This window comes from Rhinolophus ferrumequinum, chromosome 9 (assembly GCF_004115265.2).
Source record: "Rhinolophus ferrumequinum isolate MPI-CBG mRhiFer1 chromosome 9, mRhiFer1_v1.p, whole genome shotgun sequence".
In the NCBI taxonomy this organism is placed as follows: Eukaryota; Metazoa; Chordata; class Mammalia; order Chiroptera; family Rhinolophidae; genus Rhinolophus; species Rhinolophus ferrumequinum.
The window spans coordinates 31924143-31946620 of NC_046292.1; the positions used below are offsets into that span (position 1 = coordinate 31924143).

The 22478-nt window shown below is 37.5% G+C and overlaps 1 protein-coding gene across 2 annotated transcripts in view; it reads right to left on the reverse strand.

The window, feature by feature from the left end:
- Window positions 1–331: 331 nt before the first annotated feature.
- The window catches only part of ZSWIM5 (zinc finger SWIM-type containing 5), a 141701-nt gene continuing 119554 nt past the window's right edge, over window positions 332–22478 (reverse strand). For both annotated transcript variants that reach the window (XM_033113524.1, XM_033113525.1), the window contains 3 exons: window positions 4465–4628; window positions 3907–3988; window positions 332–3173 (listed from right to left, as the gene is read on the reverse strand). In XM_033113524.1, coding sequence (XP_032969415.1) covers window positions 2311–3173; window positions 3907–3988; window positions 4465–4628 — 1109 coding nt within the window. In that variant the 3' untranslated portion in view covers window positions 332–2310. The remainder of the gene's footprint in view (window positions 3174–3906; window positions 3989–4464; window positions 4629–22478) is intronic.

Sequence of the window (22478 nt, forward strand, 5' to 3'; positions counted from 1 at the left end):
ATTGAGGCAAGAAGGCCTCTGAAGCCAAAAGGCCTGTGGTGCCTGCTCAAGGTTGTTCTGCCTTCTTTTTTGAGCACGTCCTCTCATTTTCTCAGGATCTTGGTGTTTCTGCCCATCATCATGGTACCTACTTCCTGGGACAAGGCTCTGAGCTGCCTGTGAGCTCTGGAGAAGGGTCTGGTGTGGCAGGAAATTCTTCATTTGTCATTCCACATCTCCTTAGACCACTAGAAACCCATTGTGCTACAGACCTAACCAGTCAGCAATGGAGAAGAGAGAGAAGAGCCCCATTTATTGAGAACACAATTTCTGATTTTAGAAAAATCTTTTCTGTGATCCATGATTTATTCATAGAAAAGCACTGTGAGTTCACTTGCTAAAAAATGGCAATCGTGATACAGAAATGGGAGTGGCTTCTTTTTTTCTAACCAACCTGTTGGGCTAAGAGGTTGTAAGGGCCCATGGCTGAACAGTAAGACTTCAGTAGCCACAAACAGCAGATACAACTTACTGGTTAGTGTGGAAAGAGGGAGAAAAAAAGGTGACAGTTTGTTAGAAATGAAAATAAAGCAGAGAGGTCTTTCGTTCACACTCTAGCTATACCACCCTTTCCCGATCACACCCACCCCCTACTTGGGAACTAAAACATGAAACAGTAAACACCAAGACACTGGCATCCAAATGACTTCTGAATGCCCTTGCTACCTCCTATAACAATTCCAGGCTGAGCACAGGGTCAGGAAGATAGCAGGAACATCATACACTAGAGGTCAGCCAAGGCTAAGACAGGTTGCCCACTAGGGCTAGAAACTAGTTAGAAAGGGAAAGGCCAAATGCATCCCAGCCCTAGCCTCCAAATCAGCAACCAATGGAACCGTGACAAAGCAGGCAGAGGAAGCTTGAGGTAGAGAGGCAGGGGAGGAAAACAAGTTCAGGGTGAGAAGAAAACGAGCTGAAGGAGCCACTCAAGGTAGAAGGGGACTAGTGCTTACAAGCTTGTTAGGTGAGAGAGAATGGTGAATAAAGGAGACACAGAGATGGGGAATGTGTTTAGCTGGTGAGAGAGACTAAGGAATGGAGAAGAGAGATGGGCCATAAAGAGAAGGGACACATTCATGCAGATCCTCAAACATGAATTCACAGACATACCTACATGTTGAAATACACAGTTACACATATAAAGACAGATCAATGGAGAGCAGGCATACACACAGACACAAACCTGTTTATACATATGACCTCGTGTGCCCAGATACACACAAGGAACACACATATGTAGTCTTACATGTTCACAAATGTGTATACCCTCGCACAGAAACCCACAGTACAGCACACAGACATGTATTCACACAGACACAGATACACATAAATATATGCACACATACAGGCATGCACAGATGTATTTATGCATACAGGCATGTACTTAGCCATAGAGACACACGCACATACATGATTAGAGAGAAAACCAGTCACTCCAAGACAAAGGTGACCAGAATAGATGAATATTATGAGCTCAGTGGCCTCCCAGAACTTGACTTTCTCCCTGCACTTGTTCCTCAGGAGCTCAGCAGGCTCCTAGAGGCTGTGAGGCCGGAGCAAGAGCTTCAGCGTCCTCGTGGCTTTGGGTGGCAAAAGTCTTAAATCCAGTCCTGGCTCTGCCTTCACCCACCTCTGGGCTATAGGTGCCCGTCTGTAGGCTGGGGTTTCTGCATAGACTAGACTTGGGATTTATTCTAACTGGCCATTTTTCTCCCTGCCACCTCCACTCTTCCACTGCCAACAGCTTATACTCTGTAAGGGAAACCTGAGAAATGGTTGTGAGTCTCGTCAGAAAACAAGCCTATCTTCCCACCCACAGCTATTTCAAGTACCCATCAAATTAGAACCAGGATTATAAATAGTTACAACTTTACAATGTAATTGGCAACACATATACTATAATATTTACAGTACCATAAACGCTTCTGTTTCTCTGGTTAAGCAATCCCTGAGACGGAACAGTGTTCTGTATTTGCCAAGGGAGAGATGCCCAGGACACGCAGGATATAGGGGCGTGAGGTGGCATGTTGTAGTGTTTCTGATCGATCTGCAGGGCCCAGCTCCTCCAGGAACAGTGGGCTATAGTGAGAACCTTGCCAAGGCAGGCATATTGGCTAGAGTTGGACTCTCCCCATGCTCAGCCGTGTGGTCCTTTGGCTTCAGCCACAGGTGCTTAGAGTCCTCTCAGGGTGGACAAATATTTCAGTGTCCTTGGCCTGACCTGATGGTACCTGGGAGCCCAGGCTGCCCAGCAGTGAGCTGTCTGCTTTCTCAGCCAAAGCGCTCTCGCACCAGCAGCATCAGCTTCTTCTTGCCTTTGTAGATTTGTTTGAGGTTGTCGATGAACTGGGCAAACTGCAGGTGGCCATCCTGGGGCAGCAGGAAGGTCTCCCGAGCCTTGCTCAGAAACTCAATGAACTCTCCATAGTGGCGAGGGCTGATGTGTGTCAGGCGTGAGTGTGTGGTGTTGATGTAGGCATTGATGGTGGCATCCAACAGCTGGCGCAGTGGAGCTTTGTCAGTGGACATGAGCTTTCCAGAACTGCGGCGGCCTGGGATGCCAGCCAGGCCAGGTGCAGTAACTGTGCAGCGCCGCAGGATGTCGGAAAGCACTGTGGCACAGTGCACACTCTTCACCACCAGGGGGATGAGGGCTGCCAGCTCATTCTTGCCCAGAGAGTGGCTGAGGGCACATGCCCAGAGCACATCATTGATGGCCGGGTGGGTGTCCTGGTTGTAAGCCAGGTTGAGATGGCTCATGGCCAGCGAGGCCAGCTTGAAGGCACGGAGCGGGTAGCCACGGAGCTCCATGTAGCGGGCGATGGTGAACAGCTGCGAATGTGTCATGCCACCAGCGGCGGCATCAATGGCGATCTGGTAGGCTGCCTCAAAGGCGATGTGGTCTTTCTCACAGAGTGTAAGGGCTGAGAGGGCACAGCTCTGTGGATCCTTCATAGCACACTGCAGGGCCAGCGTGCGAGCACAGCTAGCCAGCTCCTCCCGCTGTGGATAGTCAAGACTGAGGCGCAGGAGAGTGGTGTGGGACACGGCTGTGGCGGCCACAATGCTAGTGGCCTCGGTAGGGGTGAAGAGTGTGTACCAGCTCTGCAGGATGCTCACCAGGGCCCGCACACCTGTCGGGGACAGCCTGAGCTCAGCCGTGGCCAGCCGGGTCCCGAGCCGGGTCTGCCCACATTACCATGTGGGGTCAGAACTTGGCCTGCAGAGACGAGTTTTCCCTCCTCCTCAGCAGCCTGGAGATGAGCTGAGGCACACCAGGGCAAAGGGAGCTTCCCGGATGGCCAAACCCTGTTAGGGGTCTCTTTCCATCCCTTCCTTCCCAAGGACAGAGGATTGAAGGTTTCAGCAGGTGCTCTTAGCCCCTCACAAGGATGGAGCAGCAGAGCCTGTGGCTTGCTTGCCCCAAGGCAGGGGTTGCAGACTGGCCTGGGGGTTCTAGCTGAAGTGGGGCCTCTCGGGGTAGTCTTGTGCTGGGGCTTTGGGCTCTAGATGGGGTCCTGAGTCTCCAAGTTGTTTGGGGTTTCTCAGAAGTATGGACAGGGACTGGGACCAAACCACCAGGCCAACTACCTCCCGAGGGTGGACTTGAGCACTGGTGGTTGGAAATTCCTTCTCAGACATGTTTCTGATCAGAGGGTCAAAGTGCTGCTGACATCAGGGTATAGTCCAAGCAGAGAGGGCAGAACTTAGGCTGGCTGAACAGAGGCCATCTTCTACCAGTAGCCCCATCCTTTCTTAGGCCATCAATAATAGGAATATCAGAGCCCTAATGATTTGCTGTCCTGTCCCAACAGTAGGGCTTAGGAACTGCTTCACCTTGGGGGTAGAGGGAGGTGGGAGACTCACCCACTTCCGTAGCACATGTCACCAACCACCGCACCATCTCCCGGCGCCTCCAGTTAAGGGTTGATAAGGTCATCCTCATCACCTGGGCAAAAAAGAGTCATTCCCCCTGGCTTAAGCATACGGTTATGAACCCCTCCGGTCTACTTCCCCTTGCCATTCATTTACGCAACAAGAATTTGTTGTGTGCTTTAAACAGCCATCTCTCCCGATAATCACAGACAGGTTTGCTTAATTTCTGCAAATCCCTCCCTCCTACAAATCAGATAGAAAGCTTCACTGACGACCGGTAATGAATAAAGTCCTATTACCACACCTTGACTGACTTGGAAAAATGGGGGTGAGGTAGGGAGAAGATATGGAACCCATGAAACCTAAAGCTACATTGCTTCTGGCCTTAACTTCAAAATGGAGCCCAATTTAGAGAGTTCTTACCTTGTGCCTAGCGTAGAAGTTGTGTTCTGGGGACACAGAAAGAACCAGACTTGGCCTATGCCCAGTGCCCCTGGGATCTTATTTTCTACCAGAAGCCTAGAGCTGGGATGGCCCACTTGTCCATACCTGTAACCCCAGCTCCAGCGCCACGTTGAGCAGGGTGCTGTCAGTACTACTGTCCGTGGGAGTAGCAATCTTGAACGCATCTTGGGCCAGTTTGAAGATGAGGGAGGAAGAATGGATGTGCTTCTGTATTGCTTCCAGGATTGTTCGGAGCCTCCCAGTGTCCCCTATTGGTGCAGAAAGAAGGGGCAGGGACAGGGTCTTCTTTAAAGCTTCCCTGAACAGTCCGTCAGTCACAAGAGGTACTGGTTGAACTGGCTGCTGTCAATTCACTGAAGACTTCCGGATACTACCATCCTTTCTGGATGATCAAGCTCTGTCTCCACTGCACCCACGGGAGGCTGCTTCCTTCCCCGGGCACCACATGAATTCACTTCTCTTCACCTTTTCATCTGCCTCTAACTCTCAGCCTCCTTTCCCTCTGCCTCTACCTCTCAGCCTCCTTTCCCTCAGGCTCTTTAGGTCCCAGAAATAATTTTCACGAATACCTGAATTCTGAGAGCTGCTTATACAGGAGACAGGAAGCCATATTATTGCCCCCAAAGTATGTCAGTCCCATTGTTTGCCTCTCTGAAGCAAACAAGAGCTGGGCCACCAGTTCCTACTCAGTAGACAAGGATTCTAAACAAAATACTAGAGCACAAAGTTAAGGAACACGTCACAGGAAGGGCATGTATACCATTAGAAGTGAAGTTCACTATATGAAGGCAGTATGGTGTATGAAAGATTGTATGTCTTACGAAGGGGTAAAATACGAAATATCAATAGAAGAAAAAGGAGCTCTTATGTTTTACAAAGAGGTATAGTGATTAAGAATATATAGGCTTTGGAATAAAATACATTGGAAATTGAACCTAGTTCAGACATTTACCAGCTTAGTTACTTCATCTATAAATTGGAAACAATCTTTTAGGATTGTTGTGGGAATTATAAACAATTTGTATATAGTTAATATTCTATGTGTCTACTTTTATTAAAAAGATAAGTAGCAGTGTGTATATAGTGTATGTAAATGCATACATATGAACAGAAAGTCTCCAGGAATATTTATACCAATGTCTTAGTAGTAGTTATCTTTGGGTGTCCGGATTATGGGAGATTACCTTTTTTCCTGTCATCTTTAAAAACAACTTTAAATCAACAGACTTGATGTTTCAAAAGCAGTTTTAGGTTTACAGAAAACTGAGCAGATAGTATAGAGTTCCCATATGCCCCCTCTCCTCACTTCCGGTTTCCCCTCTTATTAATGTCTTACATTGGTGTGGCACATTTGATGAACCAACATTCATACATTATTAAATAAAGTCCATAGTTTACATTGGAGTCCACTGTGATTATACAGGTCTATGGTTTCTGACAAATGCAGAGTATGATGGATCCACAATTATTGTATCATACAGAATAGACTTATTGCTCTACAAATCTCCTGTGGTCCACCTATTCATTCCTCTCCTCATTCTTCCAGCAACTACTGATCTTTTCACTGTCGCTATAGTTTTGCTTTTACCATAATGTAATGTACTTGGAATTAGACTATGTACCTTTTCAGACCGGCTTCCTATACTAAGCAATAGACATTTAAGTTTCCTCCATGTCTTTTTGTGGCTTAATAGCTCATTTCTTTTTATTGGTAAACTACTCCATTGTATGGATATACCACACAGTTTGTTTATCCATTCACCTTTGGAAGGACACCCTCGTTGCTTCCAGTTTTTGGCAATTACAAATAAAGCTGCTATGAACATTTGTGTGCAAGTTTCTGTGTGGATGTAGGTTTTCAACTTATTTGGGTAACTACCTAGGAGCACAATTGCTGGATCATATGATGAGACTATATTTAGCTTTATAAAAAACTGTCAAACTGTCTTCCAAACTGGCTGCACCTTTTTGCATTCCCAGCTACAGTGAGAGTTCCTGTTGCTCACATCCTCACCAATGTTTGGTGTTGTCAGTGTTTTGAATTTTAGCCATTCTAATAGGTATATAGTGGTATCTCGCTTTTGTTTTAAGGTGCTTCACCCTAATGACATATGATGTTGAGCATCTTTTCACATGCTTATCTGCCATCTCTGTATCTTCTTTGGTAAAGCATTTGTTCAGGTCGTTTTCCCATTTTTAAAATTCAGTTGTTTTCTTACTGTTAAGTTTTAAGTGTTATTTGTATATTTGGGATACAAGTCCTTTATCAGATAAGTGTTTTACAAATATTTTCTCCCAGTCTGTGGGTTGTCTTTTCAGTTTCTTAGTGTTTTTCACTGAGCAAGAAGTTTTTCATTTTAATGAAGTCCGACTTATTTTTTTTCTTTCATGGATTGTTTTTGGTATTGTATCTAAAAAGTCATTGCCAAACCTAGTCACCTAGATTTTCTCCTATAGTTTTATAGTTTTGCATTTTACTTTATGTCTATGATCCATTCTGAGTTAATTTTTATGAAAGATGTAAGGTCAGTGTTTATATTCACTTTTTTATATGTAAATGTCGTTTTTCTAATACCATTTGTTAAAAAGACTATTCTTTCTCCTTTGTCAGAGAACAGTTGACTATATTTGTGTAGGTCTATTTCTGAGCTCTCTATTCTCTATTTATCTAGTCTTTTGCCAATACTACATTGTCTTCATTACTGCAGTTTTATAGAAAGTCTTCAAGTTGGGTAGTGTTAGTTCTCCAAATTTTTTGTTCTTTAATACTGTGTTGGCTATTCTAGGTCTTTTGCTTTTCCATATAAACTTTGGAAAGAGTTTGTCAATATCCACAAAATAAATTGCTGGGATTTTGGTTGAGATTGTATTGACTCTATAAATCAAGTTGGGAAGAACTGACATAAAAATAATATTGAATCTTCCTATCTATGGACAGGGAGTTATCTATTTATTTAGATCTTTTTTGATTTATCAAAGTTTTATAGTTTTCCTCATGGAGATCTCATACATATTTTGTTAGATTTATTTCTAAGTCCTTTCTTCGGGGGTGCTAATATAAATGGCATTGTGTTTTTAATTTCAAATTTCAATTGTTAATTACTAGTAGATAGGGAAGTAATAGACTTTTGTATCTTATTACTAGTAGATAGGGAAGTAATAGACTTTTGTATCTTAAGCTTGTACACTTGGTATAATTACGGCTTAAAGTTTGGTTTCTGTTGTTGATTCTTTGGGATTTTCTACATAGACAATCATGTCATTTACAAACAAAGACAATTTTATTTCTTATTTCCTAATCTGTATAACTTTTATTTCCTTTCTTGTCTTATTGCATTAGCTAGAACTTCCAGTATGATGCTGAATGGGAGTGGTAAGAGGGGACATTCTTGTCTCATACATAATTTTCAGGGGAAAGCATCTAGTTTCTTTCCATTAAGTATGACAGTAGCTGTAGATAGATATTCTTTATAAAGTTGAGTCAGTTCTCCTCTACTCCTCCTTTGCTGAGGTTCTTTTTTTTTTTTTTTAAATCATGAATAGGTGTTGGATTTGGTCAAATGAATTTTTTGTATCTACTGATATAATCATAAGATTTTTCTTCTTCAGACTGTGGATGTGATGGATTACATTAATTTTCAAGTGACTGAACCAGCCTTGCATACCTGAAATAAATCCCACTTGGTTATGGTGTAAATTCTTTTTTTATACTTTGTTATACTTATATGTCCAACTTGCTAATACCTTGAAGATTTTTGCTTTTCTCTTCATGAGTGATATTGGTCTTTCTTGTATTGTCTTTATCTGGTTTTGGTATTACAGTAATGCTGGCCTCACAGGAGGAGTTAGGAGGTGTTCTCTCTGCTTCTATTTTCTGGAAGAGATTGTAGAAAATTGGTATCATTTTTTCCTTATTTGACTGAACTCATTTGGGCCAAGTACTTTGTTTGAAAGATAAGTGAATCAATTTCTTTAACATATATAGGCCTATTCAGATCATTTATTTCTCTGTGTGAGAGTTTCAGTAGACTGTGTCCTTCAAGGAATTGATCCATTTCATCATTTAAGATATCAAATTTGTGGGAATACAGTTGTTCACTATTTTCCTTTATTATCGTTTTAATGCCCATGGGATCAGTAACGATGGCCTCTCTTTCATTTATGATACTAGTAATTTATTTCTTCTCTCTTTTTTTTCTTGGTTAGCCTAGGTAGAGGTTTATCAAATTTAATGATCTTTTCAAAGCAGTAGCTTTTGCTTTCATTGATTTTTCTCTATTTTTTCCAATTTAAATTTCACTGATTTCTGCTTGAATTTTTATCACTTTTCCTACTAGCTTTAGGTTTATATTGCTCTTCTTTGTCTAGTTTTCTAAGGTGGAAGCTTAGATTATTTACTTCATATTCCCCCCAGCTTTACTGAGACATAAATGACTTAACATTGTGTAAGTTTAAGGTACACAATGTGATTTGATATATGTATTGCAAATTACCACTATAAGGTTAGTTAACACATCTATCACCTCACAGTTACCTGTATTTTTGGGTGTGGTAAGAACATTTAAGGTTTACACTATTAGAAAATTTCAAGTATACAATACAGTGTTGTTCACTACAGTCATCATGCTGTCCATTGGCTCCCTAGAAGTTACTCATCTAATAACTGGAAATTTGTACCCTTTGACTAACATTTCTCCATTTCCCTTACCCCTCTGTCCCTGCCAACCACCAATCTACTGTGTCTCCGAGTTCAGTGTTTTTAGGTTCCACATATAAAGTGAGATCATATAGTATTTGTCTTTTTCTGTCTGACTTATTTCACTTAGCACAATGTCTTTAAGGTTTATACATGTTATCACAAGTGACTGCATTTCCTTTTTTTTTTTTTTTTTTTTTTTAAGGAGGGCACATCTCACAGTGGCCCATGCAGGGATCGAACTGGCAACCTTGGTGTTATTAGCACCACGCTCTAACCAACTGAGCTAACTGGCCACCCCACTGCATTTCTTTTCTAATTGCTGAATAATATTCCTGTGTGTGTGTGTACCACATTTTCTTTATTCATTTATCCATCAGTGCACACTTAGGTTGTTTCCAAATCTTGGCTATTGTGACTAATGCTGCAATGCAATAAACATGGAGATACAGATACCTCTTTGAGATAGTGATTTAATTTTCTCTCAACATATACCCAGAAGTAGGATTGCTGGACTCTATATGATAATTTTAATTTTTTTAGGAACTTCTATACTGTTTTCCATAGTGGCTGTACCAATTTACATTCCTACCAACAGTGTAAAAGGGTTCCTTTTTCTCCACATCCTTGCCAGCATGTTATCTCGTCTTTTTGATACTAGTCATTCTAACATGTGTGAGGTGACAGATTATTGATTTATATCTTTCTTTTTTCCTAATATACACATTTAACACTATACATTTCCCCCCAAGCACTGCTTTCGCTGTATCCCACACATTTTGATCAGTTGTATTTTAACTCTCATTTACTTCAAAATATTTAAATATTTCTCAAGACTTCTTTGACCTATATGTTACTTAGAAGTGTGTTGTTTGATCTCCACGTATTTGGGGATTTTCCAGTTATCTTTCTCTTATTGATTTCTAGTGTAATTCCACTGTGGTCTAAGAGCATACTTTGTATGATTTCTATTCTTGTAAATTTATTAAGGTGTGTTTTATGGTCCCAAATGTGGTCTGTCTTGGTGAACACTGTGAGCTTGAGAAGAATGTGTATTCTGTTGTTGTCAGATGAAGTATTTTATAAATGTTAATTGGATCCAGTTAATTGATAGTGTTATGCAGTTCAAGTATATACTTAATGAGGTTCTATCTGCTGGATCTGTCAGTTACTACAGAGGTTTGTTGAATTCTCCAGCTTATAACAGATTTGTCCATTTCTCCTCGCAGTTCTATCAGTTTTTACCTCATGTTATGATGCCGTTATTAGATGCAAACACATTAAGGATTATTATGTCTTCTTGGAGAATTGACCCCTTTATCATTATGTAATGCTCCTCTTTAACCCCGATTATTTTCCATGTTTTGAAGTCTGCTTTGTCTGAAATTAATATAAGTACTCCAGCTTTCTTTTGATTTGTTGTTACTATGGTATACCTTTCTCCATACTTTATTTTGTTGTTGTTGAAGAAATCTGTGATTAAGATATAATCTTAAAGATGAAAATAATAAACTAGCTAAACTACTATGCATGCTTTCCTGAAAGAGTATCTTTTCCAGAAACTTCCTACTTTCAGTGCAGCTAGTCTGGTAGTGAGCCTATAGGGTATGGAAATTGAGGGCCAGAGTGTTGACATCACCTCCCCGCCTTTTTTTAAAGCCTTGGGTTCTGTTTTTAGTAGAAAATATTTTGAAAGGAAAATCATATAAGCTAGTCATAGAGAAGTTAAATATCTGCTTAAAGGTACTGGGATAAAAATGAAGCCCATGCTGTTCAGTGTTTGTGCTTGGGATTTATTGGGTTGTTCTAACACTCTTTATTTATTTATCTATTTAATTATCTGTGGTCATATATATATATATATATATATATATATATATATATATATATATATATATATGACTTGCTATTTTAACCATTTTTAAGTACAATTGAGTGGCACTAATCACATTCACTATATTGTGTAAATATCACCAGTATCTATTGCCAAAACTTTTTCATCACTCCATACAGAGGCTCTGTATCCATTAAGCAATAACTCCATTGCCTCTCCCTTCATCTCCTGGTAACCTCTAATCTACTTTCTGCCTTTATTAATTTGCCTATTTTAGGTATTTCATGTAAGTGGATCATAGAATATTTATCCTTATGTGTGTGGATTATTTAGCATAATGTCTTCACGGTTGCACCATGTTGTAACATGTATCAGAACATTGTTTCTTTTTATGACTTAATACTATTCCATTTTATGTAAATACCACATTTTGTTCATCTATTCATATGTTGATGGACACTTGGGTTGTTTACAACTTTCGGCTATTGTGAATAATGCTGCAGTGAACACTGATGTATAAGTATCTGAGTTTCTGTTTTCAATTCTTTTTGGTATATACCTAGGAGTAGAATTGCTGGGTCATATGATAATTCTATTTTAAAATTTCAGGAACCATAAAACTATTTTCTACAACAGCTGCACCACTTTATATTCCCACCAGCAATGTATAAGGTTCCGATTTCTCCACATCTTCGCCAACACTTGGCATTATTTTTAATAATAGCCATCTCACTGGGTGTGAAGGGGTATCTCATTGTGGTTTTGACTTGCATTCCCTAATGACTAATGATGTTGAACGTCTATGTGCTTATTAGTCATTTATATAGCTTCACTGGAGAAATGTTTCTTCAAGTCTTTTGTCCATTTTAAAATTGGGTTCTTTGTCTTTTTGTTGTTGATTTGTAGTTTTTTTATATATTCTGTATCTTAAGCCATTATCAGACACATGATTTACAAATATTTCCTCCCATCCTGTAGGCTATCTTTCATTTTCTTGATAAAGTCCTTTGATGAACAAAAGCTTTTAATTTTGATGAGGTCCTATTTATTTATTTTTTGTTGTTGTTGCTCATGTTTTTGGTATCATATCTAAGAATCCACTGACAAATAGAAGGTCATGAAGATTTACTCCTATGTTTTCTTCTATGAAGTTTATGGTTTTAGCTTTTATATTTAAGTAATTGATTCCCTCCTTTTACTTTTAATCTATCTGTGTCTCTATATTTAAAGTGGGCTTTTTGTAGACAACATAGTTGGGTCTTTTTTTTTTTTCAAATCTGTTCTGTCAGTCTGTCTTTTAATTGGTATATTTAGACTATTCACATTTAAAGTGATTATTGATATAGTTCAATTAATATCTACCAAATTTGTAACTGTTTCTATTCATTGCACTTGTTCTTTGTTTCTTTAAAGAAAAGCTTCCCTCTTTTCTGCTTCTTCTGGCTTAAACTGAGCATTTTATATGATTTAGTTTTCCCCTCTTTCATATTAATTATACTTCTTTTAAAAATTAAATATTAAAATGAACTATATTCTTCTAAATTATTCTTTTAAAATTTAAAAAATAGTTAAATTGTGTTTGTCCTATAATTGCAATATACATTTACAACTAATCGAAGTCCATTTTCAAGTAAATGTATCACTTCATAAATTACCTTATAAAAGTATTCTTAGTCTTTCCCTTCCATCTGTATTATTGTTGCTGCCATTCATTTCACTTATATTTAAGCTATAATCAATCAATACATTGCTATTATTATTTTAAACAAGAAGTTATCTGGGCCGGCCCGGTAGCTCAGGTGGTTGGAGCTCTGTGCTCCTAACGCTGAAGGCTGCTGGTTTGATTCCCACATGGGCCAGTGGGCTCTCAACCACAAGGTTGCCAGTTCAATTCCTCAAGTCCCGCAAGAGATGGTGGGCTGTGCCCCCTGCAACTAGCAATGGCAACTGGACCTGGAGCTGAGCTGCGCCCTCCACAACTAGACTGAAAGGACAACAACCTGAAACTGAACGGCACCCTCCACAACTAAGATTGAAAGGACAACAACTTGACTTGGAAAAAAGTCCTGGAAGTACACACTGTTCCCCAATAAAGTCCTGTTCCCCTTCCCCAATTTAAAAAAAAAAAATCTTTAAAATAAAAAAAAAGGTTATCTATTAGTTCAATTAAGAATTAAAAAAAAAAACCCAAAGGTTTTATTTTACCTTCATTTATTCCACCTCTAACACTCTACTTTATGTAGATCTGAGTTTCAAATCTGTCTCATTTTTCCTTTTCTCTGACTGACTTCTTGCAAAGTGTAGGTCCACTGGCAATAAATTCCCTCATTTTTTATGAGAAAGTCTTTATTTCTCCTCTACTTTTGAAGGATAATTGATTTGGATACCAAATTGTAGGTTGGTGGTTTTTTCTTTCAACACTTTAAATATTTCACTCCACTCTCTCTTGCTTGCATGGTCTGTGAAGTGAAGTTGATGTAATTCTTATCCTTGTTTTTCTATAGGTTAAGGTGGTTTTGTTCTCTGGCTTCTTTCAAGATTTTTTTGTCTTTCGTTTTCTGCAGTTTGAATGTGATATGTCTAGGAGAAAATTTTTTGGTATTCATATTGTTTGGTATTCTCTGAACTTCCTGGATCTGTGTTTTGATGTCCGTCACTAATTTTGGAAAATTCTCAGCTATTATTACTTCAAATATTTTTTTCTGCTCCTTTCTTTTCCTTCTGGTGTTCCCGTTATGCATGTTATATATCTTTTCTAATTGTCCCATAGTTTTCAGATATTCTCTTCTGGGTCTCTCCCATTCTTTTTTTTCTCTTTGTATTTCAATGTGAGAATTTTCTATTGATGTTTATAATTTAAAATTTTGGAAATATACATGGTTCAATATTGAAAAGATACAAAAGGTAAATAATGAAAAGTTCTTCCCCCCCCCACTTGTCCCTCATTCACCCACTTCTAACCCCATAGGCAACGAATATGATCAGTTTTTGCATTACTGTCTAGGATAGCCTATGCACAATAAGAAAATATATTATGTATTTCCTCTCCTTGACCCCGCCCCACAAATGGTAGCACAATATACACAGATTTGCATTTATTTTATATCTTGGAATTTATCCCATATCAGTAAATAAAGTGCTTCTTGTTCTTTTAAATGGCTGTATATTATTTCATTTATGTATGTACAGGTCCACAACTACTTATTTTGGTATTCAGAATTTTTTAAGTTACAGAAAGATAATTTATACATATATATATATTTGCAGAAAGATAATCTGTACATATATATATAATATTTGCAGTGGGCCTAAAGCAGCATCCCATAATTAAGCACATTATTATTTGTACAGTGAATATAATATTCACACTAGGTGGGATGGAGAGCAACATTAGTATGATAGTTTATCAATACAATAGTAAACTGATAAATGAGATAGTATGATATATACATAAATACTTGGTACTCTTTATTTATAAGGAAAACATTCAATAAAACCTAAACCAAACTAAATATCTGTATATATACATGGAACAAATGTGTTACATTTGGTTTCTTTATGATTTTGAACAACAGGTTTAATCAGCATTGCTATTATTGTCATCAAAGACTGGAGTTGCGTATTTAATTATGGGCCAGGAATTTTCTTGTGGAATCCTTGTCTGGTTTTGATATCAGGGTAATGCTGGCCTTGTCAAACGAGTTCCTTCCTTTTTATTTTTTGGAAGAGTTTGGGAGGATTGGTATTAATCTTCTTTGAAAGTTTGGTTAGAATTCACCAGTGAAGACATCTGGTCCTGGACTTTTGTTTATTGGGAGGTTTTTGATTACTGATTTAATCTTCTTACTAGTAATTGGTCTGTTCAGTTTTTGTTTTTAATAACCCAAAATTGGAAACAATCCAAATATCCATCAATAGGTGAATGGATAAACAAACTGTGATATAACCATATAATGGAATACTACTCAGTATAATGAAAAGGAATGAACTTTTGATACACAGTACAACATAGATGAATCTTAAAATAATTTTGCCCAGTGAAAGGAGTCAGATCAAATGAAAAACAATATATACTGTATTATTCCATTTACATAAAATTTTAGAAAATGCACACTATAGTGATAGAAGGAAGATCAATGGTTTCCTGGGGATGCGAGCTGGAGAAAGCTAGGATGCAAGAGAAGAAGAAATAACCAAGGGTCACAAGGAAACTTGGAGGTGACAGATATGTTCATTATCTTGATTGTGGTGATGGTTTCTTGAGTGTATAGATTTGTCAAAATTTATCAATTTGCACATTTTAAATGTGTTGATTACTGTATGGCAATCACCCTTAATAAAGCTGTACATAAATATATAGATGAGTAATGATAGCAAGTGATTATAATCCATTGAATAAAATAAGTATCCATGAGTTTTGTACTGATATGACTACATGAATAGGGTCGGGTGCCAACTGATGATTGTGGAAGGAATGATGAAATGAGAATATACCATTTGGCAACCATAATTCTTCACTCAGCCTAGAAACATCGATGGATACTAAAACTAATGGGTGAATATTTGATGAGGGATAGTTACATAGTCTCAAAGTATCTCCCCACAAAATACTTGTCAATCATAAAGGAAAGCTGTGTACTTTTACAGTAGAGAAACCTGACAGACATTACTTTAATCAAGTAATTCAGTTACTACCACCAGTAATGGATCCAATCAAAATCATATATCACCTGTTAGGAAGCAATGAGAACTCAGCATCACTTTTGTGATACTATAGCCTAAAATGTAAGTCTGCATCTACTCATGAGGAAAAATCAGGGATACCCAGATTGAAGGACATACTACAAAATAACAAGTCTAATCTGCAAAACTGTCAAGGTCATGAATGTCAAGGGAAGACTGAGGAATTTTTCCAAATTGACAAAGACTAAAGAAACATGACAGACTAAAAGCAACACATGATCTTCTGTAAAATCCTTTTGCTATAAAGTACATTATTGGGAAAATTAGTGAAACTTGAATCGGGTCTGTGTAGATGGTAGTATATATCAATATTAATTTCCTGATTTTGATTATTGTGTTTTGGGTATGTAGAAGAGTGTCCTTGTTTGCCAGAAATACAGACTACAGTATTCAGGAGTGATGGGGTTCAAGTCAGTTACTTACTTTTAAATAGTTCAGGGGGAGGAAAAGATCTCTCTGTACTATTTTTGAAACTTTTTTTTGTAAGTTTGAAATTCAAAATAAAACAATTTGATAAAGCATTGTGTTTGCAAAGGTATGGAGTGTGAGTATAGGTTGGTAATCCTTTGTGGAGAGCAATTTGACATATCTATCAAAATTACAATTCATATATCCTTTTAGCAAGCAATTTCCCTTCCAGGATTTTATCTTACACATATTTTGTACAAACGTGAAGTTTGTAGAAGGTTATTCACTCCAACATTGTAGTAGCAAAATATTTGAGACCTTCTAAATATCCATCAACAGAAGATTGATTAAATAAATATATTACTTTAGGTCCAAAATCTCTTATGTGGTATTGAAAATCTGAAAAGCTTCAAACACCCAAACTTTTTTTGTAAGTTTCACAGCAAAACCTGCCTCAGATGACATGAGGCATTAATTAGTTTTTTCTCAACACTCTTACCAGTTACATACACCTCTGCTGTTCACTAATATTGTGTTGCCTTCTTTGTTTATTTTGTTGGAATTTTGTCAATTTGAGTTTAATTGCCCTGTATAAATGTTAATAAAATTGAAGCTACTCCTGGAGGTCAGAATAAAGAAAAGGAAGCATCTGTCATTATCAGTAGCACAGAAAATAGTTAATGCAGAATCTTGACCATGTGTGTCTATGAGGTATCTTACTAAAGAATAAAATGTAGGAATTAACACCACATGACTTGAAATAATGGAAAGACAAAGTGTTGAAGTTTTAAACAGACAAATATGACCAGAACCAATGAAAAACAGAAATGTTTTCAGAGGGCAAAAAATGAAGATGTTGACATGACCATGACTGAATGAATACAACAATGAAGCAGTGTGAATATGCCACTGACTGGTTTGTTGAAACAAGCTAGAATATGCTTTTAACATTTAAGGTGAGTATAGAATATCAGAAGACTGGCTGCAGAAATTTAAGAAGCATCATGGTATATAATATCTGAACATCTATGATGAAGAATCTTCTGCTTATCATGAAGTAGACAAAAATTATATTGACAAATTTTTAAAGATAAGTTTTAATGAAAATCTTAATCCCAAACATGTGTAGAGCTGATGAAACAGCTCTGTTTGGCCTGTATTCTTTAATTTAAAAAATTAACAATGATTGATGAGCAAACGAGGTTTTAAGGACTCTAAGCACAGGATGAAAGTTCTGAGATGTGCCCGTGAATCAGACAGGAAAAGTTAGAAAAAGCCAACATCCAAGATGTTTCAAAAGTTGTTCATAAGTTATTTGTAAGTGTATATAAAAAAAGACATGGATAGGGGCTGGTCCGGTGGCTCAGGCGGTTGGAGCTCTGTGCTCCTAACTCCGAAGGCTGCCGGTTCGATTCCCACATGGGCCAGTGCGCTCTCAACCACAAGGTTGCCGGTTCAACAACTCAAGTCCTGCAAGGGATGGTGGGCTCCTACCCCCTGCAACTAGCAATGGCAACTGGACTGGAGCTGAGCTGCACCCTCCACAACTAAGACTGAAAGGACAACTTGAAGCTGAACGGCACCCTCCACAACTAAGATTGAAAGGACAACAACTTGACTAGGAAAAAAGTTCTGGAAGTACACACTGTTTCCCAATAAAGTCCTGCTCCCCTCCACCCCCCAAAAAAAAGATTTAGAAAAAAAAAAGACATGGATAATCAAAGAGATATTTTCCAACTGGCTTGATAATCTGTACCAATGATATGACACATTGCACACAAGCTAGAATGGAAGAAAACCGTATAATTATATTATTCTTGGACCACTATTCCACACACAGTCCTCCTGAACTTCTTCTGACCAAGAAATTTTACTCCCAATGAAAAGAAAATATAAATACTATTTTGCGTTTTCATATTCTATACTTGTAGCAATTAACTTCCAAGGCTTCCTAAAAGACTTATTGCAGAAGCTTGATCAGGCATACCTTAATGATGCCATTTACACAATTGCTGATGCAGGCCAATATCCCTGATAGACACAGATGCAAAAATTCTCAACAAAATATCAGCAAACTGCATTCAACAATACATTAAACGGATCATATACCATGATCAAGTGGGAAATATTCCAGTAATGCAACGGTGATTCAACATCTGCAAATCAGTCAATGTAACACACCACGTCAGCAAAATGTAGGCTGAAAATTATATGATCATCTCTACAGATGCAGAAAAAACAATTGACAAAACTCAACATCCATTTATAATAAACTCTCACCATCAAAGTGGGTATAGGGGAACATACCTCAACATAATAAAGGCCATGTATGACAAGCCTATAGCTAACATCATACTCAATGGTGAAAAGTTGAAAGCTTTTCCTCTAAGATCAGGAACAAGACAAGGATGCCCAGTCTCACCATTTTTATTAAACATAGTGTTGGAAGTTCTAGCCAGAGCAATTAGGCAAGGAAAAGAAATAAGAGGCTTCCAAATTGGAAAGGAAGAACTAAAGCTGTCACTATTTGCAGATGACACTTGTAATATTATATATAGAAAACCGTAAAGACGCCATCAAAAACTGTTAGAACTAAACGTTAATTCAGTAATGTTGCAGGATACAAAATCAACACACAAAAATTTGCTGTGTTTATATACATTAATAACAAATTATCAGAAAGAGAAATTAAAAAAACAATTCCATTTACAATTTTATATATATATATATATCTCCATCCATCCCTAGGAATAAATTTAGCCAAGAAAGTGAAAGACCTGTATACTGAAAACTGTGAGACATTAAAGAAAGAAATTGAAGAAGATACAAATAAATGAAAAGATATTCCATGGTCATGGATTAGAAGAATTCAAACTGTTAAAATGTCCATACTACCCAAAGCAATCTACACACTCAGTGCAATCCCTATCAAAAGTCCAAAATCACTTTTCACAGAAATAGAGCAAACAACCCTAAAATTTGTATGGAACCAACAAAGACCCTGAATAGCCAATGCAATCTTGAAAGAACAAAGCTAGAAGCATCATGCTCCCTGATTTCAAGCTATATTACACAAAGCTGTAGTAACTAAAACAGTATGGTATTGACATAAAAACGAGACCAATGAAGCAAAATAGATAGCCCAGTAATAAACCCATTTATGGTCAATTAATTTACGACAGAAGAGCCAAGAACATATAATGGGGTGAGGACAGTCTCTTCATTAAATGGGGTTGGGAAAACTGGAAGCCACATGCAAAAGAATGAACCTGAACCACTATCTTACACCATACACAAAAATTAACTCAAAATGTAAGACCTCAACATAAAATCTAAAACCATAAAACTCCTAGAAGAAAACATAGGGTAAGCTCCTTGATATCAATCTTGGTGATTATTTTTGAATTTGACACCAAAAGTAAAAACAACAGCAAAAATAAACACATGGGACTACATCAAACTAAAAGCGTTTGCATAGCAAAGGAACCATCAACAAAATGAAAGGTAACTTACCAAATGGGAAAAAATATTTGCAAGTCACATATCTGATAAAGGGTTACTATCCAAAATATATAAAAACTCATACAACTAAACAGCAAAAAAATAAACAATCCAATTAAAAAATGGGCAAAAGATCCAAATAGACATTTTTCCAAAGAAGACATACAGATGGCCAACAGGTACATGAAAAGGTGCTCAGCATCATTAATCATCAGGAAAACAGAAATCAATGATCTAGCAATTCCACTTCTGGGTATTTATCCTAAGAAAATGAAAGCACTAACTTGAAAAGATATATGTACCCCTATGTTCACTGCAGTATTATTCACAATAGTCAAAACATGAAAACCACCTAGGAGCCCATCAATAGATGGATAAAGAAGGTGTAGTATACAGAAGGTCCCTGACTTACGATGGTTCAACTTACGATTGTTTGACTTTATGATGGTGCATAAGTTATAGGCATTTAGTAGAAACTGTACTTTGAACTTTAATCTTGGGCTAGTGGTATGCAGTATGACACTCTCAAAATGCTAGGCAGAGGCAGTGAGCCGCAACTCCCAGTCAGGCCTGCGACCATGAGGATAAACAACTGATACTCTACAGTGTACTGTTGTCAGCATTGTTTGAATACTGTTTTCTGAGCATGTTTAAGGTAGTCTAGACTAATATGATGTTTGGTAGGTTAGGTGTATTAAATGTATTTTTGACTTACGATGGATTTACCGGTACATAATCTTATTGTAAGTTGAGGATCATCTGTACATAAACAATTGAGTATTATTCAGTCATAAAAAAGAAGGAAATTATGCTATTTGCAGCAACGTGGATGAACCTTGATGGCATTATGCTAACGGAAATGTCAGATAGAGAAAGACAAACACTGTATGATCTCACTTATATGTGGAATCTAAAAACAAACAAAACTGAGTTCACAGATTGAGAACAGATTGGTGGTTGCCAGATGTGGGAGTGGCGGACTGGGAGAAATGGGTGAAGGGGACCAAAAGATAAAATAAACTAATAAAAAAAATAAAAAATACTAAGTAATAAAAACACCAAAGCTGCTATGAACATTCATGTTTAAGTTTGTATGGATACATGCTTTCATTTCTTTTGGGTAATACCTAGGAGTGGAATGGCTGGGTCATATATATAGGTGTCTATTTAACTTTTTAAGAAATTGCCAAACAGATTCCCAAAGAAGTTGTACCACTTATGTTCCTACCTGCAGTGTATGAGAGATCCAGTTGCTCCTCATGCATGCAAGTCTTTGCTACGAACAGTTTTTTTTTAATTTTATTTTACCCATTCTTATTGTAGTTTTAATTTCCATTTCTCTAGAGATGAACAATATTGAGTATCCTTTCATGTGCTTATTTTTCATCAGAATATCTTTGGTGAAGTGTCTCTTCTATCTTTGCTCATTTGAAAAAGTGAGTTGTTCATTTTTTTTTTAATTTATTGGGGTGACAATTGTTAGTAAAATTACATAGATTTCAGGTGTACAATTCTGTATTACATCATCTATAAATCCCATTGTGTGTTCACCACCCGGAGTCAGTTCTCCTTCCATCACCATATATTTGATCCCCCTTACCCTCATCTCCCACCCCCCACCCCCTTACCCTCTGGTAACCACTAAACTATTGTCTGTGTCTATGAGTTCTTGTTTCTCATTTGTTTGTCTTGTTCTTTTGTTGTTTTTGGTTTATATACCACATATCAGTGAAATCACAGGGTTCTCTGCTTTTTCTGTCTGACTTAATTTGCTTAGCATTATACTCTCAAGATCCATCCATGTTGTCACAAATGTTCCTATATCATCTTTTCTTACCGCCGAATAATATTCCATTGTGTATATATACCACAACTTCTTTATCCATTCAACTATCGAAGGACATTTTGGTTGTTTCCATGTCTTGGCCACCGTAAACAAAGCTGCGATGACCATTGGAGCACACGTGTCTTTATGTATAGATGTTTTCATATTTTTGGGGTAGATACCCAGGAGAGGGATTGCTGGGTCATATGGTAATTCTATTTGTAATTTTTTGAGGAACCTCCACACTGCCTTCCATAATAGCTGCACCAGTCTGCATTCCCACCAACAGTGTATGAGGGTTCCTTTTTCTCCACAGCCTCTCCAACACTTGTTACTATTTGTCTTGTTGATGATAGCCATTCTGACTGGGGTGAGGTGATATCTCATTGTGGTTTTTATTCATTTATCTCATTGTGCATTTCTCTGATGATTAGTTCATTTTCTTATCATTGAGTTTTGAGAGCTCTTTATATATTCTGGATGCAAGTCCTTTATGAGGACTTTATAATATGTAAATATTTCTCCCAGTCTGTGGCTTGTCATTTCATTCTCAATAGCGACTTTCATAGAGCAGAAGTTCTTAATTTTGATAAGTCCTATTTATTATTATTTTTCTTTTATGGATTGTGCTTTCAGGGTTATATCTAAGAAATCTTTGTCTAACTAAAAATGAAAATAATTTTGTCCTATATTTTTCTTAAAAGTTTTATACTCCTAGCTGTTACATTTAGGTCCTCAATCCATCATAAATTAATTTTTGTATATGTTGTATCATTTGCTGAAAAGACTATCCTTTTTCTCAAGTGAATTGGCTTTCTTTTTATTGAAATAAATTACCCACGTCTGTGTGGGTCTACTTTGGAACTCTATTTTCTTCATTGATCTATTTGTGTATCTTTACACCAATGACCCTGTATTGATTACTATAGCTTTATAAAGGCTTGAAATCAGATAGGTTAATTCTACCATTTTATTTTTCTTTTGTGAAGTTGTTTTTGGCTACTCTAGGTCTTTTGCATTTCCATACGAATTTTAGAATCAGATGATCAATTTCTATCCAAAAAAGCCTGTTGGGATTTTAAATGGGATTG